The following is a 22,123-nucleotide window of genomic DNA, read 5'->3' on the forward strand; positions in this document are numbered from 1 at the left end:
CTTGTGAGACCATATGCTGGTGCGGTTGGCCCTGGGTTCCTCCTAATGCAACACAATGCTAGACCTCATGTGGCTGGAGTGTGTCAGCAGTTCCTGCAAGAGGAAGACATTGATGCTATGGACCGGCCCGCCCGTTCCTCAGACCTGAATCCAATTGAGCACATCTGGGACATCGTGTCTCGCTCCATCCACCAACGCCACGTTGCATCACAGACTGTCCAGGAGTTGGCGGATGCTTTAGTCCAGGTCTGGGAGGAGATCCCTCAGGAGACCATCCGCCACCTCATCAGGAGCCCAGGCGTTGTAGGGAGGTCATACAGGCACGTGGAGGCCACACACACTACTGAGCCTCATTTTGATTTGTTTTAAGGACATTACATCAAAGTTGGATCGGCCTGTAGTGTGGTTTTCTACTTTGATTTTCCAAATCCAGACCTCCATGGGTTGATAAATTTGATTTCCATTGATAATTTGTGTGATTTTGTTGTCAGCACATTCAACTATGTAAAGGAAGGAGTATTTAATGAGATTATTTCATTAATTCAGATCTAGGATGTTATTTTAGTGTTCCCTTTATATATATTTTTTTAGCAGTGTATTACCAACTTTAAATGTTATTCCCACTGTAGAATGTGGAAATTTTGAAAATATTGTCAGAAAATTTTAGTCTCTGCATTGACGCTACTTTGATTAATTTTAATTAAAAAAAACATGAAATCCTTTCTCATGATAAGAAATGATAAATACTGTCGCTGTATACTTTAATTTCACAGGTAAGGATACCTTCATGTAGTGCTGTTAACCTAGAAAGTGCCCCCGGTGGTTACAGAAAGAAACTGCAACACATCAATTTAATCAAACTATTATATTTTCAAAGAACTGTGACAAGTGAGGCGAAGACAAACGAACACATTCATTGTTCTTGAACTGTCACAATTAAATGACATTCTTCAGAGGGAAAAATACAGATACCACATGACCACTGCGAACAAGAACCCATTTCATCACAAACTCTGATCACTTTAGTTTGACCTTTTATTGAACAAAATATCAAGGATGACAGCTGTGAGAACAAATGCAATGCGACACTTTGACCTGCAGGAGTCACTGTTTTGTTTTGTTTTTTTCTTTCACTCCTTCAGGCAAGAAGAAGAAACAGTCAGGTTGTGTTCACTGGTTTCAGGGAATCTGTACCATACAACTGAACCCATCCAAGGTTCCACTGTCCTCCACAAAGACACTGACCTCAGATCAGCTGAAAAACAAGTAAAACGTCTCTGAGGAACGTTGTTAAAAGAGCTGAAGTAGACGTGCTGGTTGGTTGAAATGGAGCTGATTTTTAATTGAAGTCAGGGGTAGTGAAACGCTTCCCATGACAGCTTCCTGTGTTATCAACAGCAGTCCACTGTGTGTGCAGGGAAAAACACAAGAAATGTTTATTCTCAGTAGGCGAAACAAACAAAATGTTGTGAAAACCCCACAGAAAGACAGAATGCTTTCACCCAGACCTCGCAAGGGCGGACATGTTGTACAGACATTAAGCACGGCCGGAGTGGATTCACAAAATATTTTTCAAATAACTGACAATGTTGCATAAAACTTGACAGCAGACAACTAAATTCATGAAAGTAACATAAACATGGTGGACTGCCGTAATAGAACATCGTGATGTTACCGGAGTTTGAAATGCTCTTGGGATTTTTCCAAGAAAGTACGGTGTGTGTTGCCAAAACAAAAGTACAACAGCTTTGTCATTGAAGGAACAGACATTTTGGGTTATATGGTTACATTTGCTTTCTTGCTGAAAGTGAGGTGTGAAGATTTGACACCACTCTCACGTCATAAAAAAACTGGAGGCAGGAGGGAAACGGCACGTTACACTTCGGATCTCGTTTGTTTCATTCGTACAAAATAAAAAATAAAAAACTGTAGAAACGTTAATTGTTTTTTTTACGGGAAGTTTACAATCTGGAATTTTTTGTTGGTGACCGGCGGCCGGGTGCAGTGACGCCACAAAACATCTAAGCAGAAGAGGATCTTGAGAACAGAACAAGTATCACAAGTAATGTTCCTCTCAGTGTCTTTGTTGGCCAACTGCAGAAGCGATTTGTCAATTACTCGACTTTTTTGATGATTGATTAATGAAAGTAAGAACATTTTTTAAGTAAAAATGCCAAATATTCTCTGGGTCCAGCTCCTCAGATGTGAGGAGTTGTTGCTTTTCTGTTTAATCTAGAACATATTTGTATTTTTGACCATTTGATGGACAAAACGAGACATTTTCCGACATGTTATAGGTGTACCTGCTAGATTTTATCCTCATTATCGCAGCCCTAATGGCAACTTTTTGAAAGTGCTCATAGAATTAACTCAATAGTTGGACGGCAACATCACATCACAGAAGCTAAAAACGGACTTCTTGTTTAAAAATAACCGACTGAACTTCTCATTTAGATATAAACAGTTTTTCTTTTACTCTACAGGACCCACAAAAGTATTTGAAGACCAAGGGAGGAAATGAGACTGACTTCCTGTCTGATTTGAAGCTCCACGTTATCAAAGCCTTGTTTTTCTGTTTTTCTCAGGTCAAACATATATATATTTATTTTTTTTCCAATATTTTGTATTAATTCTGTTAACTCACATTAATCCCACTCTTAATAACAGCAGCCATCATGCATTGATAAGTCAGACTGTGTAACTGGACTGAACGAGGCTCATTAGTTCCTCACAGATTAATCAATAACTATCATGTAGTTAACATGCTCTTGAAAATCATTTTAGGATTGTCAATGCAAAAGTAATTCAAAAGTAACAGTTGATTATTTTAAAGGCGAAAGTTCAGCCAAAGTTCATCTCTTCGGCCGGGAGCTCCGTCTGTCCCGTCAGAGGGAGCTAAAAAAAAAAGTCGAAAGCTACCTGCAGACAGTAAAATAGTTTTAGTTATATCAAGATTTGGGTTTGACATAACATTGACTTAACAAGCGGGATCTTTCATCCACACGTTTTTAGTTAAACTACTATTTTTAATATCAAGAATGAATCCTTAAGCTCAAGATTTAGTTTAGATAAAGATTCAATTGTGACATTAACTCAACGTACGTGATTATCATCTCTGGATAAGTCTTCCCTCAGCATCTCGGACGATCACCTCGAGATCTGAGTATATCTGGTTACAATATTAAACATTAGAAAGTCATGATAGTAAGAAATCCCTTTGTTATGTTGAGATAATGACATGTTTATTTTAAAGATAACAGGCTATGGGGGGCCGAGATTTCCTGTGTCATTACATTTGAAGAGACATTTCTTTGCCGTCTTCAGAGTTTCAGGGGTTACAAGCAGCACAAAGCTTCTACCAGCGTTTTCATATTAAAAGCTGCAGAGATTCTGGCATTTTTCAGCCTCCGCTGTGCTTCCCGACAATCAGACTCATCAGATACCTTTTCTTCCAAAAATTTCTCAAGCGTCTGACTGGCTCAGAGGTCGGGAGAGTCGCAAGCCTGTGAGCAAGCTTCAACTAACGAAAGTATGAAGCCATGAAAAAAAAAAATAATATTACTATGTTCGTGTACTGTGTTTTTGGTGACCTGTTCCTTTAAATGTCTGACGAAGTTTAGGAGGCGAAGAAAAATACAAGACATCTTGTGACTTTCACAGTGACGGATTATTTGTTAGGCTAAACAAGACAAGCAGGTTCAACAATTTACTCCTTTAAAGAGGCTGATTGTAACGCGCCCGTCTTTGCTTTCCTGCTGCTCCCAAAAAAATAAAAAATAAAGATAACAACTTATCTATCATTGTGTGTCCTGACAGGTTGTGTACTACAGCTAAATTAAGACGATGCATAGATCAACAGCCAACTACAACTCTTCACCACAGCGAGGAAGACGGCAAATAAAAAAGTTTAAAAAAAGCTGTAAACAATGGCCAACCTTGTAAGAAGGCCCGAGGATCCAACTACACTAAAAGCCAAGAAGCTGTGCAGAACACAAATATCAGCCCTCTAACGTGGCTCCCTGAAGACGAGCTGGATCACTGTTGCAGCCAGTTTCTGCTGGAGGAGGTCCACACTGACAGGGTTTACACAAAGAGTCTGGAAACACAAGGATCAATCACATTTCCTCCCGGAGGGGCTCCCAGTCACAGTCAGTGCGTTTACATGCACACGAGAAAAACAATCTGCTCAGAGAAATCAGGTTACAGAGAAAGGAAATTGCTTTGCACAAACTAAAAGCTTCAAATGGGCGTTTCTTCGCACTACTCTGTGGTCACAGTGCGACTTCACCCTCTCTGAGGTCTGGTTAGAAACCCAGATATTAAAAAGCTTTTTCACCAGGAGAAATCTATTCTCTGATTACACAAACCAGATTTGTTCTACAACAGAGCCGCCAGTAACCCAGCTACTTATCGTAAGTGCATGTAAACACACTGAATCCGTGCCTCTCAAAGAAACAAGCTGAATTAGCAGAAGTAAAACTGATAAATGCAACACATCAGGTTTGTTTTTTGTGTATGTAGTCTTCATATGAACTACAGTTTTAACAAGTTCAAGCTCTTCTCCTAACAGAAATTAAACTTTAGCTTTGGCTCAAAGGTTACGGGGCCTGCAGGACAGAAGAGTCTGCTGTGTTTTACAAAGTTTTACTTCTGCTTGAGCCTTCCAGTGTGAGCTCGCAGCTGTTGCTTTGTCACTGTGGTCTGGTCCCAGACGTGTCGCCCTGTAAGTGGCTCAGGTGTGAGAGGAAAAACGACAGAAGAGGAAAAACTTAAGCTGGCCGAGCTCCTAAACTCCAGCAGATTAAAACGTTTTAAAGTTGAGCGCTCTTAAAACACGAGCACTTTCCAGCCGGAGTGGACGAAAGAGCAGCCAAAGAAGAGGCAGTCCACCGCCTGGTCCACCAGCCAGTCAAACACCACCTCCCGATTCCCCGAGCCGATGGTCACCCTCAGCTTGAAGTTGCCGCCCTCGCTCAGGTTGTTGTTGCTGATGGGAAACAGGTTCACCACCTCCATGTCAAAGGTCACAGCGGAGCCCAGGGTGATGGCGGGCAGCTGGTTGGTCATCTCTTTACCGTTGACAAATACAGCACCTGAACATCGACACGCAACCGTTACATCACTTCATTTAATAGTTTTACTGACCTTTATAACACCAGCAGTCAATTAACCACTCATATCCTTTAATTAATATAAAATCCTTCAGTGTAAACTACAAACTCTTGTTAAAGTGTTGAGTTTTAAAGCAAAACAAAACTCACTGTGTGAGTCAAACAAAAATGGTGAATGCATTTCCTTCCTCATAAAACATTTGCAAAGTCAAACATGCGTGTTCACTAGCCAGTAGTCTTCACCTCCCCGGCCTTTGCTGGCGCATTTCCACATTTCTGGTGACATTGTCACCTCTAGATCAGTGGAATAGGGACCAAAGCCCCTAGCAGGAAGTGCCTGCACGAGCACAAACTCATCCAAAGCTTTAACTAAAGAGCCCACAGGTGTTGACACCTCCTCTGAGCAGGTGTACGTCGCTCCTGATAAAATGTTGCCATGTTGGTAAAATGGTGGAGACTAATTTAACAGAGCCAGAGAAGATTTTCAGAATACATCCCTGTCCATTAATGATGACACTGACATACACACTTGGTGCTGTGCAGTGGTGGATGAAGTATTCACATCCTTCACTTAAGTGTTACAAGTACTGCATTGGAAATGTTACTTAAGTAAACGCATGTAGGTATAAGTAGCAAAATGTACTTAACGGATTAAAAGTATAAGCACTGTGTTAATTTTGTCAGCCATTTTAAAATTTAGTCTTAGTCCTGTGTCAAATGTCCTTGTTAGTTTTTGTCATATTTAGTCCACTGCATACTATATTTTTTGTCAACTTTTAGTCTGGGTGTTGTCTGATTTTAGTCAAAAGAAAATCTTTTTTAGTCATTAACCATCATTTTAGTCTTTTCTAACTCATTAGTATAATTTACATCAATTCCCAGGTGGTTAGCATTCACAGCACAGGAAGAAAAAAATACCGCTGAATGAACACACAATTTAGAGGTAGAAAATATTTTTTATTTATTACAAAAAAACTGATAATTACATTTTAGTCTCGTCATTTTTGCATGTTAACATAGTCACAGTCGGCGTCTAAGGACATTGTTGCCGTCTCGTCTTCGCCTCGTTTTAATCACGGGGAAAAAAAGGTTGTTGACGAATATATTTCGTTTAGTTTCGTCTGACGAAAACGAGTATTTTGTATCTGACTGCAGTTAATGATGTTTGTCATTATGGATTAATCTGCTGATTAAATTCACCATCAATCAATTTAAAAAAACATCATAAAATTGTGAGAAATGTTTTTACAATTGCCCAGAGCGTAGAAAGTAAAAGTAGAACAGCGGCATGAAAAGAAAATACTCGAGTAAAGTACAAGTACCACAGATTTGTACTTAAGTACAGTACTTGAGTAAATGTACTTAGTTACCTTCCACCATTGGTGCTGTACAGTTATTTAGATTAAATGAGGGTGATTTTATGCAGCCTTCACTTAAGATGGCAATGACTGCTAGCAAAGCTCAGCTGCTGACTTCAGCAAACGCCTTTTGTTTGTGTTGTTATTATTCATGACCATATTTATGGGCGATACAGCCATCCTCGTCTCGGTAGAAAACTTATATTACTTTCTCCTCAATAAACAGCTTATTATAAGTCTCTTAAAATCCGTCACTGCACTGCGTAAAGTAAACCTGTAACAAGCTTTTGATCGACTTCCTAAAGTTGTAGTGAAAGTACTGAACAATGCTACGTGTGAGGTGCGAAAATACTAAGTGTTTACACGTAAACTTAATGTTTAACTCAGGTTCAGCTGGATTTTCACTTGCTGTAAATGATTATCACTGCTTTATCCCTGAAAAGATAAAATGACAATGTGTCGGCGTACCATTGGTGGAAATGCAGACGGCCTGGTCTCTCTGAAGTGACTCTGCCCCACTCTGGTTGTCCACGCACACGCCCAGACAGTCACCCCGATCCATTGGACCTGCTGCAGCGATCCTACACACACACATTTAGAAACGCCAGTTAGATTACCGTAAACTATTTACATAAAGAATCCAGGACAAAAGAAAAGAGTTTACACATCTATAATCCAAAGGTAGAGATAAATTCAACATAACTGGTATAATCTGCCCGTTGCCAGGCGTACATAAATCAGTATCTGAGTGGGTCAGTGTTGTTTCTTTATGTGTGTGTGTGTGTTTGTACTTGAAGGTCAGTGTCTGGCCACAGAAGTAGGTGGGTGCGTTGGAGTAGAGGACGGAGCAGCGGGTTTGGGAGGAGTCATTGCGCAGAGCGATGTTTCTCCTGCTGCTCAGGATGTAGCCCTCGGTGCCCGGACACCACTCTGGATGATGAGAGACCAGAAACACACACAGAGCTTATTAACACACGTAGTTTAAGGGAGTTATATTGTTTAACTGTTGATAATAAAACTCTCTGGGTGAGTCTGAAGGACGCACACATCTGTCTGCTTACAGATGAAAGGATCAGGGGTCAGTGGGTCCGTATTTCTAATCTGCAGCAATTAAGGGTTTTAGAATTATATACTGTAAAGATTTAAGAGAGGTGCTGGCACATGTTGCCCCCATGATGATACTGTCTGCTATTTCCCACCAAACCAGATGGAAAATTAAATTAAAGATTGGTCAGTGGCTTGGATGGGTCGATCCACAAAGATTTTCGATGACGATAATATTTCCGCCACTCTAGCGCCATTTCCACCCCATAAACAAGTTATAGTGCAGACCTCTTAGGAAGAAGGAGATACAAACACACACTCCTGTCTACATCAGCGGTGCTGGGCTGGAGCAGCTGAACAGTTTCAAGTTCCTGTGAATCAGCCTCACAGAGAACCTGACACGGTCGTCTCACATCTCCACGGTGGAGAAGAAAGCTCAGAAACAACGGTATTTCTTGAGGAAGCTTAAGAAGGTCAAATTGACCCTTCGCTAAGCCACGCCCCAAATACACAGCTGGCCAATCACAGCGCAGTATATGACTCACTCTAACTGAGGTCCGACACTTTCATGGCTGCGGTCCATTGACTCTAATGCAAAAAGAGTCGTTTTCTAGCTTTTTTTGGCTCTATTTTTCCAAGATCTGGTCAAATCTGTTTCTGCAGCACTTGTAATAATTGTAGTCGCTACCCGAAGAGGTTGAAAGGAGAAGTACAATTTATTCTCATTCTAAAACCTAAAATAAATCCAGAAAAATGTCGGCTGTGGGTTGTTCCTAATGTGATGTTAGTTAGCTAACGCTAGCTAACTTCCTACTGTACGTAACGTAATAAAGCCCTACTGTTCTGCTTTTTAACGATTGTAATAATGAATAGAGGCCGACCCAGTTTTACAGGAACAGTGTTGATCGTTCATGTCATTGTGTTTTGTCTCAGTTGTTGGGGATCTTTCATTTTTTTCACGTTTGACAGCCTTCAAATCTATAACGCAACTGCAAAACTGTCTGCTTCTTTCTGAAATCGCTTTTTCCAACTAATTTTACAATATTTCTCCAGGGAGTGCAGTAATAGAGAGTGGCAGCGCCAACACACTAACTGGCGTAGGATGTGCACTGCCCAGGACCAGGCTCTGCAGCGGGACGATTAAAACTGGTACCCGTCTCCCGAGCGTCAGTGATACTGGTGAGGTGAGGTGAGGTGCCTAAGCAGAGCCCAAAGGACACTAAAGGACAGTACCCACCCAGCCACAGCCTGTTCACCCTGCTGCCTTCTGGGAAGAGATTTAGAAGTTTCTGCTGCCGCATCACCAGACTGCAGAGCAGCTTCCCCCCCCAAAGCTATCAGACTCTTAAACTCAAATTCATCCTCTCACTGCTCCATTGATTATAGTTTATTTCTGTTTATCATTTTTCATAATTGATTCTTTATTAAAGAGGTGGTATTATGGTTTTTGGCTTTTTCCCCTCTCCTTTATTGAGTTATATACCTTTTTTGTGCATGTAACAGGTTTGCAAAGTAAAAAAGCCCCAAGGGAGTTTCCATCTCCCACAGAAAACTCTGCTCTGAGCTGACTGAAAACAGCTTGTTTGTAGTCCAGCCTTTACTTCCCTTTCTTGTGACATCACAATGAAAATGCCTGTCATAATGCTCGCCAAGCGGCTAGTCTGACACGCCCTTTAAAAACACCAGGGGGGAAAACAGTGAGCTGCAGCACACAGCTCTCCTCTCCCTTCCAAACACCAGCTACCCTCCAGCAGTCAGTGGACATACAGTTGTTCCTGTGATGTAGAGACAGAGCTCAGTTAAAACTTCATGGATGAAAGATACTTTTGTTACACATTAATAACTCACCACTCTGAGTCCATGTTGCCGAGCTGGTCGTCAACATGTAGCCTACAGCTGAATCTAAGCTGTTTACCGGCTTCTCGCTGACCCGCCCTTCTCTGCTTCTGATTGGCTAGTAGTCCTTAACTAGGAACTGTGCATGGGCAACTCCCAACAAAGATCATTTAGAGACAAGATGTATCACTCCATAGCTAAAATGAAGCCTTCAACACAGGGTGAAAAGAGGAGCTGCAGCAATTTGCAGTGTTTTTTTGAAAATGAAACCATGTAAACCTGTTCTGGTACAACCCCTAAATCGGATTTTGAACCTGAAAATGAGCATAATACCACCTCTTTAATGTAATATTGTCTGCTATGTAGCAGAAGGGAGTTACAAACTCAATTTCACTCTATAACTTGTTATATTGTGACAATAAACGTACCTACCTAACTTCACGGGTCAGATAAGGCCGCTGAGTCTTCACCTACCATGTGGTGCGAGTGTGGTGTATCCTGTCTGCGGGATGCTCCAGGGGCTCCACTCTGTGCGACCCTCCCCGCGGGCGCAGGCCCTAAACAGATAGTCAATGTGAGGGTCGAGGTGGAGTACCAGGAACTCACAGTCCCGACCGATGTAGGCGTCCTCATACTGGCTCCCCCCGCTGCCAGACCGCCGGTACTGCAGCCGATAATCTGCTGCAGCAAAGTCCTCATCCACCTGATGCACACATGTGATAATCATTACAGTGTTTTACATTAACGTCACCATGTTAAGTATGTATGAGAGTATGTTTTCCGTTTCTGCCACTTCCCCTTAGCTGACCTTACACCAGCGGACCAGGATGCCGCCCGGTCTCTCCTGCAGCTCGTCGATCTGGACGGGCGGGTGGGAGGAGACGGAGCCGTGGCGGGACACCCGGTCCCTCAGCAGACCCAGCAGGGAGTCATCCAGCTGGGCTGAAACACACGGCACGTCCACCAGCGCTGGTACCTCTGGTAAACTGGAACACAAAGAACCAGTTACAGTTGAATAACATCACCCTGTTCATTTAAAACAACATGAAGTAGCAGAATCACTGTACAGGTGAATCACCTGTGCTTTTATTGTTATTGATCATGGAATATTATTGCACACAGCAGATTTGTTTTGCTCCGTGGATGGAAACACTTGCAGTTACACAGGCTGTCTCTGTCTTACCTGTCCAGCTGGATGTGCATGGCCTTCTTGGTGAAACTGCCCAGTTGGTCCTCCTTCTCCCCAAGACCACAACGCAGAGCTGCCTCTCCTGGAGACACAGAGACTATATTTTAACACATCTATGATCCGTTTGATTGGAAATGAGGGTAACATTTGGTCAGAGGTAGGGATGCTACAATTTACTTTTTCACTGTGGATGAATCAAAAATCATTTGGTCAAAAATATGTCTGCCAAAGTGCCAAAGTGACTTGTGAACATGTCTTGTTTTGCTCCTCCAAGAGTCCAAAACCCAAAGATTATATTTTATTATCACGTATAAACAGCAAAAAGCTGTGGCTAACAAGTGGAAAATAAGCATTCATTTGCTCCTTCCTTAAAAACCAAGAAAAAGTCGAACAGCAGACATGTAAACGTTGTATTTCAAAGGCCCACCTTCTCTCAGCAGCTCGTCAGCCTGGCCCACCCCGTGCTCAATGAGGCTCTGGCAGTCATCTAGCGGTTTGACGCTGTCTGCCTCGATGGCGTCCACCTCAGCCAGCAGAGCGGTCAAACGCTCTGTCAGCAGCCGACCTGCTGCCGCCTGCAGCTCCGCAAAGTGCCGCCGGAGAGCCTCGCGGGCCTGACCCGAGCTGCCTCGGACCTGTAGAGCACAGAAAAGAGGAAAAATAAATAAATAAATAAATAAATAAATAAGGTACAAAAAATAAACGGTGAAGGTTTCTTTGAAACGAGTGTTGGCTGTTAAAAAGCATCATTCTGCTTTACATTTTACAGTTTCAAACCTTGTACAACCACTGTGCAGTTACGCACAGATAAATACTGCAGTAAGTCATTACTTCAGTACTAAAATACCTCTCGTTTTGTGTCAGTACACTGAATACAATGTTTAGCTGAGGGCTCTCGGGAAGGCGATACTAGCTTTTACAATGAAAGTTGGTACAGTCAGATTTCCTGTTCACAAAAAATCAAGGAAGCCATGCAGACAACGTGCTGTCACAATGTCACGATGGCTTATATTTGGACATTTTCAGCATTGAGAATCGAATATGTTGGAAAACAATCAAATAATTTATTTAGAAGAACCTTTTGAGACACATCCAAAAAGCTTATTTGTACAAGTTTCACTTGGACAGACAACTAGGGGCTCTGGCTAGTTAACATTTCAAAGAGAATACCGGTCACCAATGGCAGCTCAGCAAATCTCATGAAAAGACCAGAATCAAAAACGCTGTTAAACGAGTGACAGAAACACTCACAGCGTGTCAGACCGTTTGTTGCCTTTTCTAAGAAGTCAGCTACAGATGGAGTGGATGTGCAGGGACACCAATTCAGCAGAACAGTGTCTGCAAACGGCGATTTTTTGCATCTATCTTGGACACATTAGAAAAGTGCTCTGTAATGGCTTCAAAAGTCTCTCACACACACACACACACACACAAAATAACTTATGTTTGTGTGAGACTCCCTCCGCCCAATCCCAGCTGTTCCATCATATATTACATTATCATGGACTGAGTATGCGGTGGTGTTTCTGTCTCATAACCCGACTCTTTCCCACAGCAGGGATGGCTCATTCCCACATTAAAAGAATCCAGGAAACATTACACACCACACACACACACACATCTCCTCCTCCATCCCCGTGGGGACATCTCATTGACATAATGCATTCCCGAGCCCCTTACTTTAACATTAACCATCACAACTACACGCTTAACCATAGCCCTAATTTTAACCTGAACCTTAAACCTATCATCTCTGCCCGCGGTGACACGAGTCCCCATCAGTAAGTGTGCATCCAGGTTAAAGTCCCCACTGGGATATAAAAACATGAAACACACACACACACAATGAGAGTGAGAAAGCAGATTGTGTGTGTGTGTGTGTGTGTGTGTGTGTGTGTGTGTGTGTGTGTGTGTGTGTGTGTTTGAAAACTCAGACAATGGTATCACTGCGGCATCTTGTCCTGGAAGAGGAGTCATCCAAACATTGGCCTGATGTCAGATCGTCCCCTCCTCTGACAAACTGTTTGATGGCGTCAGGTCGTATTTTTAGTTTGACTATTATTTTACAAATCCCAAAATATTGATCATCAGCTGTCTGTGTCGCACTGATAGTCATCAGGAAGTGATGCGTTGGCTCCAGTGGAAAACGTCCTGTGTCTGCTCAACGCACACTCACACACACGCACGCACGCACGCACACACACACACACAGTGTGTGTTTTCATTCTCATAGTCATACCGTCCGTACTTTATCAGTGCAGCAGTTGTCAATCGGCCTTCCGTTTCCTGCTATCTCTCTACTGCCCCTTCTGTACACTCATTGTGAAATGCTTGTGTGTGTGTGTGTGTGCGCTCTGCAAAGGGGAACTGAAACACGGCTTCTACCACTGATGGTAAACCAGTAAGCTTCCTGACGAGCTACTTGTCACTGAGTCTGTGCTAGCACTGTCTGTGATATACTGCTTAGTAGTAGTAGTAGTAGTAGTAGCGGTGTTAGTGTATCCAAAACCTGATAAACTCTACAGTATGTTCTTCCTCTAAGCCAGAAACTATTAAACACCCATCAGTGATCGTCACTTCTGCACAGGGTCACATGTTCCTTCATCTCCATGAACACACACACACACTGCAGTTTATTCGGACTCAGTCCCACATACACCGTCCTGCTGCCCCAAATACTCGCTAGAGCTCCACATGTGGATTCAACCGCCGCTGAAAATAGTCCAAAACAGATGCAAACTGTTGCAGAATGTTTCTGCAGCACCAGTATTGCAATTTATAGAAAATCTATAGAAATAATTATTATTCACATAACACAGGTGATTGCGATTACTGTATTGTTGCAGCCATAGAATTTTATTTCTTCACTGGTAAATTACTTTGTGCAAAGATTTAGAAAAATACCATTCTTGTAACATTAGCTTTAGTAGAGTCAATGAAGTGAAAAGTTGTTATTCTAATATTAATGTGAAAAATCATTCAAAATTCAAAGAATAAAAATCCTTCCTGTATAATCCTGCCTGTCTTTAGTGTTTTTTTGTTATGAGGGACGTTGTGTTGCAAGTGTTTTGGTTGAAGGATCTAATTTTAAGACATGTGTCTGACAAGTGTTTTGGTGGTTTGTCGAGGTGAGAACAACCATTTGGCCATGATTCATGTTGTTAAAGCAGACTGTATGAAGATAGATGCTTGTTAGCAATTTTAAAAAAAACAACAGTATTTTAGATATTAAATTAAGTTGATCAGTGATGATAATACTCCAGGATGTCACTACACCTGGATAAGAAACAGTCCTGCACATAAACCCCTGTAAAAACACAAACTGTCATGTTTACACTTCAGTTTTTGTGCACATTAAGCAAACAAGATACCACATGTTAATTAGTGAGGTTTAGAGGTGCTGCTAGGTGGACTTTATTACCTTCAGACAGAGCCAGGCTAGCTGTCTCCCCCTGTTTCTAGTCTTTATGCTAAGCTAAACTGCCGGGTGTAGCTTCACATTTTGAGTGGTGTCTATGTTCTGATATAACTCCTGACATGAATGCAAATAAGCGCATTTCCCAAAATGTAAAAATATTCCTATCGCCACTGATCGACTGAGCGAAACAAAACAACCGTTGTGAAAGCGTCAGGGAAGCCAAGTAGGTAAGCTTTAAAGCAAATCAGTAAGAACAACTTACAAAAAAAGATTATTCAAATTTAGTTTTACATTAATCTAAAGGTCATTTACATTTTATTTGTTTGACAGTGGCGTCATCTGACCATGACACAGCAGCGAATGTATCTGGGAGGGAGAGAGGACGACTGCTTTCTACTTCGCCCCTTGGATATTAAGGAGGATTTACGTTCTCTTACCAGATCATCTCACTTTTTTTATTTTTCAGGCTCACTAAGTGTTAACAAAACGTCTGACCACACTTCTCCATCACTATAGAAACTAGGTCTTTAGACCAGTTCAGGTTTGGATTAAAAACCAACAGTGGTTTAAGCAGTGGCTCTGAAAACGTGGTCCGGGGGTCCCCAGACAATTTAGTGAGATCCTACGCTGGCTGGTATCACTACACACTGTTTTGTGTTTCTATACTATCTGCACTGAATCATATTTATATAAAAGTCTTCTCAGATGAGGTTTCACGACTTCGTTTTAAAACCCAGCACTTTTGCTATGTTTACACCTGCTGTTCAGACTAAAACTGCAAATCCAAATACCTAAAACAAAGAAGTCTGAAAACGCTGCTGACCCCTTTTGGGTTTCAAATCTCCAGGATCGTTGTCGATCCATCCAAAGAAATCTCTGCTGTGGCTTTCACCATCGCTGTTCTTCGTTCATCTCTAGCGGTACTTTATTCTTTAGCCGAATCTTCTGCAGCTGCGGAGTAAACAATCTGCTTCCTGTTTACACCGGCAAGCGCATGCCCAGTGTGCTTGAATGGCCACTTGATGTGCGTTTAGTTGTTTTAACCTCTAAACATTCCTGTAAAAATCATGCACAACGCTTTTTGGATTTTGGATGATACATAATCATTTTTAAAAAATGAAGCATTTATTTGCATAATGTTTCGTAAGTCAATCAATAATTGTGTTAATAATCGTGATACACGTAAGTTCTGATACGAGATGTTCATGGTTTCTATCAGTGACAGTAAAACCATTCAGATTCAACACTGTTTGTTGTTAGAAGACATAAATGCCAATAATAGCAAGAGTAAAAGTCTGCAGCCGAACCAGCAGCCGAAGAATGTTGGACGAACAAAAAATGGAGAGACATTTAAATGATACCCAGTCAAAGTAACTGCAGTGAAGACAATACAGTGTATAAACAGTTATTGATCAATTTAAATGGAGTCCCAGCCTTGTGTTTGCGCATGACCATCTGGCTGGGTCCCTCTCGTCTCTTATGTCTTCCTTCATGTCTCCTCTAAGGCTCGCTGTCTTACCGTAGCAACAGGAAATAGCAGCATTGTTTTAGGGGTAAATCTAGACAGCAGGAGGAAGGAAAAGATAACAGAGAGAGAAAGAATATACTCTCCTGGGATTGTGTAGGGTCAGAGGCTAACACACTTCACATTGCCCTGGCCTATCTGAGTGTGTGTCAAACAGACAAAGATGGTTCTCATGGAGGAAATCCTACCTCAGAAGCATGACATTTTTCCCTAAACAGAAGAAGTTAATCCAAGTGATGTTACACAAGGTGTGAACAAACTTGTGGTACCTGTTTGCGGGCCTGGTTGAGGCCCTGCAGGCGCTGCTGGAGTTCACTGCGGTAGTTCTGGGCCGCCTCGATGCTTTCTTTCGCCTCCTGCAGCAACAAGTCCACCTCCACAGACATCCTCCCGCCTCCTGACACTAACACAGGAGAAGAATATTTACAAAATGCACGCAAGAAAACCTGAAACCAGGAAAAAACAAACTTTACTTGGAGTTCACCGAGTGTAAAAAGACTGCAGAGCAAAATGTATCAGCTCAGGAACTGGTAAAATGACTGTTTATTATTTAATTTTTTCTCTTTGTTCATACAGTTTTAATGGAACTGCTTCATACTGCTGCTGTAGTGAAGTAGCAGCAGCAGAAAAAAACACTTACAAGTTAAGTGATAAAATATGTTGTTTTATAATTTGGTGAAGCAAAACTTTAAGAAAATGCAAAGTATTAATCCCAGAGGTTCAACCTAGGTAAATAAAAAAAGAAGGGACAACTACTATACAAAAACATTTTGCCAGTGAACATGATCCGAGCAAAACAAAATGTCATTCCTAGAGGACAGGGTTGTATTGATCCACTGTACTTATAATAGTTGATTCGATCAGTTTAGTGTAACTAACATTTGTTAAGATGCTTGTTGAAAGTGTATCTTAATTAAAATATATTGAATAGTTGCTGAATTTGGGTTATCATTACACCTGTGTGAGACTGCTCTGTATTCTCTACAATGCGTCATGAAAATAATAAAAATGTGTGCGGGGGACCCAGCCTTTTTTTTATTTTACCGTTCACCCCAAATATCACAACAAACTCACCAAAAGTGAACGAATAATGATGTGTGTCTTTTGCACGCTAATAAATCAATTGCATTATTTTTGGAAAAAGACCAGCAGACCATCTATCACATATTGGGTTCGGCAACATATGTACAAAAAGGGAAGCAGGACGTTTATGAGAAGGTTTCAGTACTGACCAATAAACTTTCTAACGCTGCTAATGAAAGTTTAAAACAATAAAACAAGGAAATTACCTTAAATTGAATCGGCTAGGCATACATTATATGAAATGTATATCTTTTTTGCTCTTTATTTTGACTTATGTTTGCTGTTCCTGGTTGTCAGCGTAGATTCGAGTGGTCCCGAACCAAACCACTTCCGTAAGATGGGAACTGTTCACGGTGTACACGTGTGTTTCAGTATAGAAAATCTTAATTAAAAACTACAAGGTACCACACAGGCTGAAGAGCATTCTGACTGAATAGGATGTGTAGCAACGACTACGGTGCGCAAACCACTTCCTACCGCCACCAGCCCGAAACCAACCAACCAATCAGTTAACAATACCATTAAACTTTAAGCTTGACTTTCAGTATGCAACAGCATGGGATAAAACATATACTGGCCTTTATATACTATTTAAATAAGGACTGCTCGCTGTGGCCCAACTCTGATACAACATAAACCTTCTTTGCAACAACAACCCCCCAACAAATAGGTGCACTCTTTATACAGTACTGACCCCAGAGTTAACTCAATGATACACTCAGCCCAGCAGGTTATGTAAAATCAGTTGATAAGCTCCTTCCTTTGACCTTAGCATGTATTATTAAAGATCACTAAAATAATGCTGCATTTGGTTATTTTGGCTGCACGTTAATGTTAAAGCTGTGTGTGTGTGTGTGTGTGTGTGTATGGGAACACTGATAGCACAGAACAAAATAACACCAACAATTAAGGTGTGTCTAGCTCTGCCAGCTATAACAACATCAAAGTTAATGTCACCAGAGTCACAAACACACAACCACAGACTGCTTCTAAAAGGGCTTTCTAAGAGTTTGCAACTGAACATCTACGGTAACGTGACTCACAGAAACACTTTTCCAACGGTATATAAAACTAAATTAATTAAAGTAATAAAGTCGGGGTACTTCTCATTGGTTTTAACTGATAAAACGCTAATATTTTCTGCTGCATACTTCTGAATATTAACTCTGAAGCGTCCTGGGTCTGGGTTCAAGACTTGAGAACACTCAAAGGTGCTGCAACACCACACACCTCACATTGAGTGTTAAAAGCAAACTTGCATTACAAGGTGCTCATTTCTAGCTCTATATTTTATTCTGGGATTCAACTAGAGTAGCTTTGCACGATTCACAGTTATAATTTATCGTATACTGGCCCTTAATGCAGCCCCTCAAAAAACACACAACTTTTATAACAGGCTCAGAGTTCCTAATCCAGGGCAGACTCAGATAGCTAATGGGACCTTTAGCTGCGAGGATAACTGAGCTAACTAGCCACCATTAGCTGTAATTAACTTTAGCTACAGGTAAATGAAGGCTTAAAAGTAAATTTCCTTTTTCCACGTCCTCCTCAGAACCGAAAGTAGTGACACAACCTGGCCCTCGCTGCGGTCGGCCACGCTTCCTGTACAGCATCTAAAGAGGAAGTCACAGACAGGCATCTTCTGCTACATACAGTATCATCATGTAGCATAGGAGGGCATCTTATGTTACACTATAAGAAACTTAAACATTCATTTCAGCCCTAAATGATCAACAACAACAAGTGTATTTCCCTAAATGTCAAACTGCTGACGATTTACGACTAAAACCATTGATTGTGTTGGAAATCCTTCCTATACCATTTTAAAACCGTGCAAGTATAAAGTGTAGGGAAATTTTCCTTATGTAATAATATATGATGCAGACTTACCAAAAATACCACAAATACGTCATCCAAAATTAGACCAAACAATATTAATGTACTTTGAGTGACTAGACTGTACGGCTGCAACCACACGGCAACCTCCGGGTCTGAAAAGTGAAGCCAACGCTGAAGTAACTTAAACCTGCATTCTCACTAACGGCCAGCAGGGGGCGACTCCCCTGGTTGCAAAAAAGAAGTGATTGTATTGAAGTCTATGAGAAAATGTTTCTACTTCTCAGCTGATTTATTACCTCAGTAAACACTTTCCTAATGACTTTATGGTCCCAGTCGCTAGTTTCATGTCTTCTTCAACACAGCATGATGTTCATTTAGTTAATTTATGGTCCCATTTAGATGAAAGTAGACCATAAAACAGAAGACGGTTTAGGGCGGGCTACCTTATGATTGACATGTTCCTATGACGGCAGCATGTAAATCAGGCTGGAGGCAACTCGTATCCTCTGCTCTGTGTAGATTTGACCAGCGCCGTTGGGTTGGCTGTTCATTGTTTTCCAGTAAGAACTTTTTGTTTTAAGCCTGTTTTTCGCTAGCCAAAATTAGCATCCCGGTTAAAATCACAGTTAATGTAATTACAGATGCACCTTGCTAACCAAGCTAGCTAACTCGTGCCTCTTCCTCGTCCAAACTCGAGGCTTCAAAACAGTAGTCCACAAAGCAACGGGTGACGTCACGGTGACTACTTCCACTTCACTTATAGTCTATTGCTGCAACTAATGATCAAAGAAAGCAAACTGAAATGTTCAATAACTGTGAAAATGCGTATTAGAATTTCCCAAAGCACAACGCGACAAACCTCAAATGTCTTCTTTTGTCAATCAGCAGTCCAAAACCCAAAGATATTTCATGTACTGTCACATATGACAAAAAAAAAGCAGCAAATCCTCACGTTTAAGAAGCTAGAACCAGCTGATGTTTTGGCTAAAAACTGACCGAAACAGTTAATAGATTCTCAAAATATTTGCAGATTTAATTTGAGTCTAAAAAGACAAATTAAAATGACTGATACTTGTTTCAGCATTAATACACTATATACATTCATCAAAGAATTTGTCGTGTAATTAAAACGTCCTAAAATGATTGTCTCAGAACATTATGATCAGATCCCACACAAACACAACCAATAATCAAATGTAAATAACTGCCACATTATTTTTATTATTCTATTACAGTTTGTATATCCTGTCAATGTCATATTTTTAGATTTACATTTTTTGTGTTTATTGTTCAGCACCAAATCACCAGAGCAAATTTCTTGTTTTTGTAAACCTATTTGGCAATAAAGCCGATTCTGATTCCGATAAAACGGCTCTACTGTTACAAACCACGACAAACAAAACCCCAGTATTTATACAAACATGAATGCAAACGTAGCGTCACAGAATTATGCAGGCATGCAGTCGCTCGCCCGCTGTGACATAAGAACAACATGGACCTAAGATACTGATCCTCCGTCCTCTCTGACTCCTTTCTTTCTGGTAAGAAACTGCAGAACAGCAGCCTTTAGTCCATCCATTAAAGCCACCCACAACATTTTCTTTTTCATCCTCTAAAAGAGGGTGCTGGCACTCTCTCCATCGCTCTTTAATCCTGTGGTTTATAATCCCTCTTTCTCTCCAAAAAACTGCTAAAGACTCAAAGTGAATGCCGGGCACTTTACCAAGCAAACGTTAAGCCGGTTTTCCTATAACACAGAACATCTCTTGCCTATATGATACGGGTGTGGCTGGAAACAACCTAACTGACATGTCCTTTGTCTTTATGTCTTGTATGCTTGTGATGTGTAATTGTGTGTGATTGTGTAAATGTTAAGTTGAGTGGAACTGTTGTCAGCAGCCTGCTTTTCAGAGTATTTAGGTCAACATGCATGGATGGAGGGATGATGTCCTACTGTCCCGCTTTTCACAGGTCTTTCAGACCGTTTACGGTTTCCTAAAAATGCAGTGACAAAAACAAGTCCTGCCTGGGGGGGAAAGTGTTAAAGGAACTTTGTATGAGGCAGGAAAAGCCATATAATTTGACATATTTCCAACGCTAGAAACAACGAATATTGACTGATCAAACAGATGTCATTAAAGGTTTTGTTGTACTGCTTTTTTTTGTGCTTGTTTATTCCGGTTCATGATTCTGTGTTTTAATGTTATTTCTCAATTTCCTTGTGCATACTAGCTTCTATTTCAACGTTTTTGAAGCATTTAACATTTTATATATATCAGTGGACACAAACTGTATCCTCATGCTACTAACTTGAAAAATCTACAGAGGAGCTGAAGCTAATAATAACGCAAAAATTACACTTTGTTTTGACGTCCTTAAGCACTTGAATGCTTCATATTGTTTTGACCCAATGTGAATTTTCATATAAATGTCATCAGCTAGGAGGATGTATGCAACTCTTTGATACATGCTGCACATGCTCTGACTAACAGGAAAGTTATGAAAGGCACTCGAGTGCAAACCCAGGTTATTATTATTAGACCACTGACAAGAAGAGACAACAGGAGACATCAGACATGTCTAAACTCGCTTACAGCAACTTCCGTATTTTGTAGTTTATTTTCAACATCAACAATTTTCTACCCACCAACACTGGAGCTGCCTTACAGTCTCATTTCAAAGTCCATAATGTAAAATGCAATTATTCACGCTAATATCTCATATTTTAAGCCCTGATAATATTAATGTATCTGGCGTATTGTGGGAGCTACTCCCAAACTCCATTAAGAAATCTCATATTTTTAAGTTGGCGATCATGTCAGCCGAACCCAGATCCATCAAAGTAATACAAATAAGATGTTTCTTAAATGAATAATGTATTTCAATAAATTCGGCGTACAAGCTATTCACTAAGCAAAACATTTATCCACGAAATATCAACTTCAACAGATGGTCCCCGCAGCACTTAACGATGTATTTTGGAGAAGATGACAATAACTAGCAACTAGCAAAAAAGCTGTCAGTTAACAGCTGTACGTGAGACTGAAATAGTGCTACTGAGTCAGTGGAGAGTTTATTTAAGAAACGGGCCAGTTAGCGAGACCACATTACCACATTTTAACGGAGTTTGTCGTAACCTTTTCTCAATAACCTTACAAAACATGAGGAGGAAAGTTGGGGCTAGCTTGTGGCCAAAAAGACAATGAACCTCTCTGGTCGTGCTTGGAGAGCGCAAACACAACACTCCCTTTAACTACGAAAGAAATCAACGGCTAAGTTAATCGGTGAGGTTCAAATTCTCGGAGAAATGTTTTCAAACGTACCTGTTTTAGTGCTTTCTGGTGGCCATTTCTTTCCCGAAAGTTGTGAATCAGCTCGCAGCCGCCGCGCCACACCACCGTTAGATTCGCCGAAGTTTTGCTCAAGTCTAAAAATGACACTTCCGAGGTGTTAGAGACGAGAGCCAATCACAGACAAGATCCTTTCGACGGACAGGGAAATCAGCCAATTGGATTGAGATGTGCTACGTAAACCCCTCCCTAATCACCACCCCCAGATTAAGTGAAACCTATGAAATTAGTTGATGTGTCCAAATCTGGACAGTACTGTAGTACATGTATATACTGTAGATAGTTATGTTGTATACTTTAGTATTTTATGCGTAGGACCTCATAATGGGATTACCTAAATTATAAAATAACAAATATATAAATTGATGCC

The 22,123-nt window shown here is 40.9% G+C and overlaps 1 protein-coding gene across 1 annotated transcript; it reads right to left on the minus strand.

The window, feature by feature from the left end:
• Positions 1 to 1,021: 1,021 nt before the first annotated feature.
• Positions 1,022 to 21,843, minus strand: crlf3 (cytokine receptor-like factor 3). Its single transcript, XM_046039879.1, has 9 exons — positions 21,727 to 21,843; positions 15,751 to 15,884; positions 10,966 to 11,173; positions 10,533 to 10,620; positions 10,158 to 10,335; positions 9,824 to 10,052; positions 7,261 to 7,399; positions 6,938 to 7,050; positions 1,022 to 5,093 (listed from the first exon to the last, which is right to left on the minus strand). Exons 2-9 carry the CDS (start codon positions 15,865 to 15,867, stop codon positions 4,828 to 4,830), a joined length of 1,338 nt encoding a protein of 445 aa, XP_045895835.1. The 5' UTR covers positions 15,868 to 15,884; positions 21,727 to 21,843; the 3' UTR covers positions 1,022 to 4,827.
• Between the last annotated feature and the right edge of the window lie 280 nt (positions 21,844 to 22,123).

Source organism: Micropterus dolomieu, linkage group LG02 (genome assembly GCF_021292245.1).
Source record: "Micropterus dolomieu isolate WLL.071019.BEF.003 ecotype Adirondacks linkage group LG02, ASM2129224v1, whole genome shotgun sequence".
In the NCBI taxonomy this organism is placed as follows: domain Eukaryota; kingdom Metazoa; phylum Chordata; class Actinopteri; order Centrarchiformes; family Centrarchidae; genus Micropterus; species Micropterus dolomieu.

Coding starts and splice junctions, on each gene's coding strand:
- crlf3 (XM_046039879.1), bottom strand. CDS start 15,867: ATGTCTGTGGAGGTGGACTTGTTGCTGCAGGAGGCGAAAGAAAGCATC. Junction 10,621..10,965: donor TGACGAGCTGCTGAGAGAAG/GTGGGCCTTTGA, acceptor CTGTGTCTCCAG/GAGAGGCAGCTCTGCGTTGT. Junction 10,336..10,532: donor ATGCACATCCAGCTGGACAG/GTAAGACAGAGA, acceptor TTTGTGTTCCAG/TTTACCAGAGGTACCAGCGC.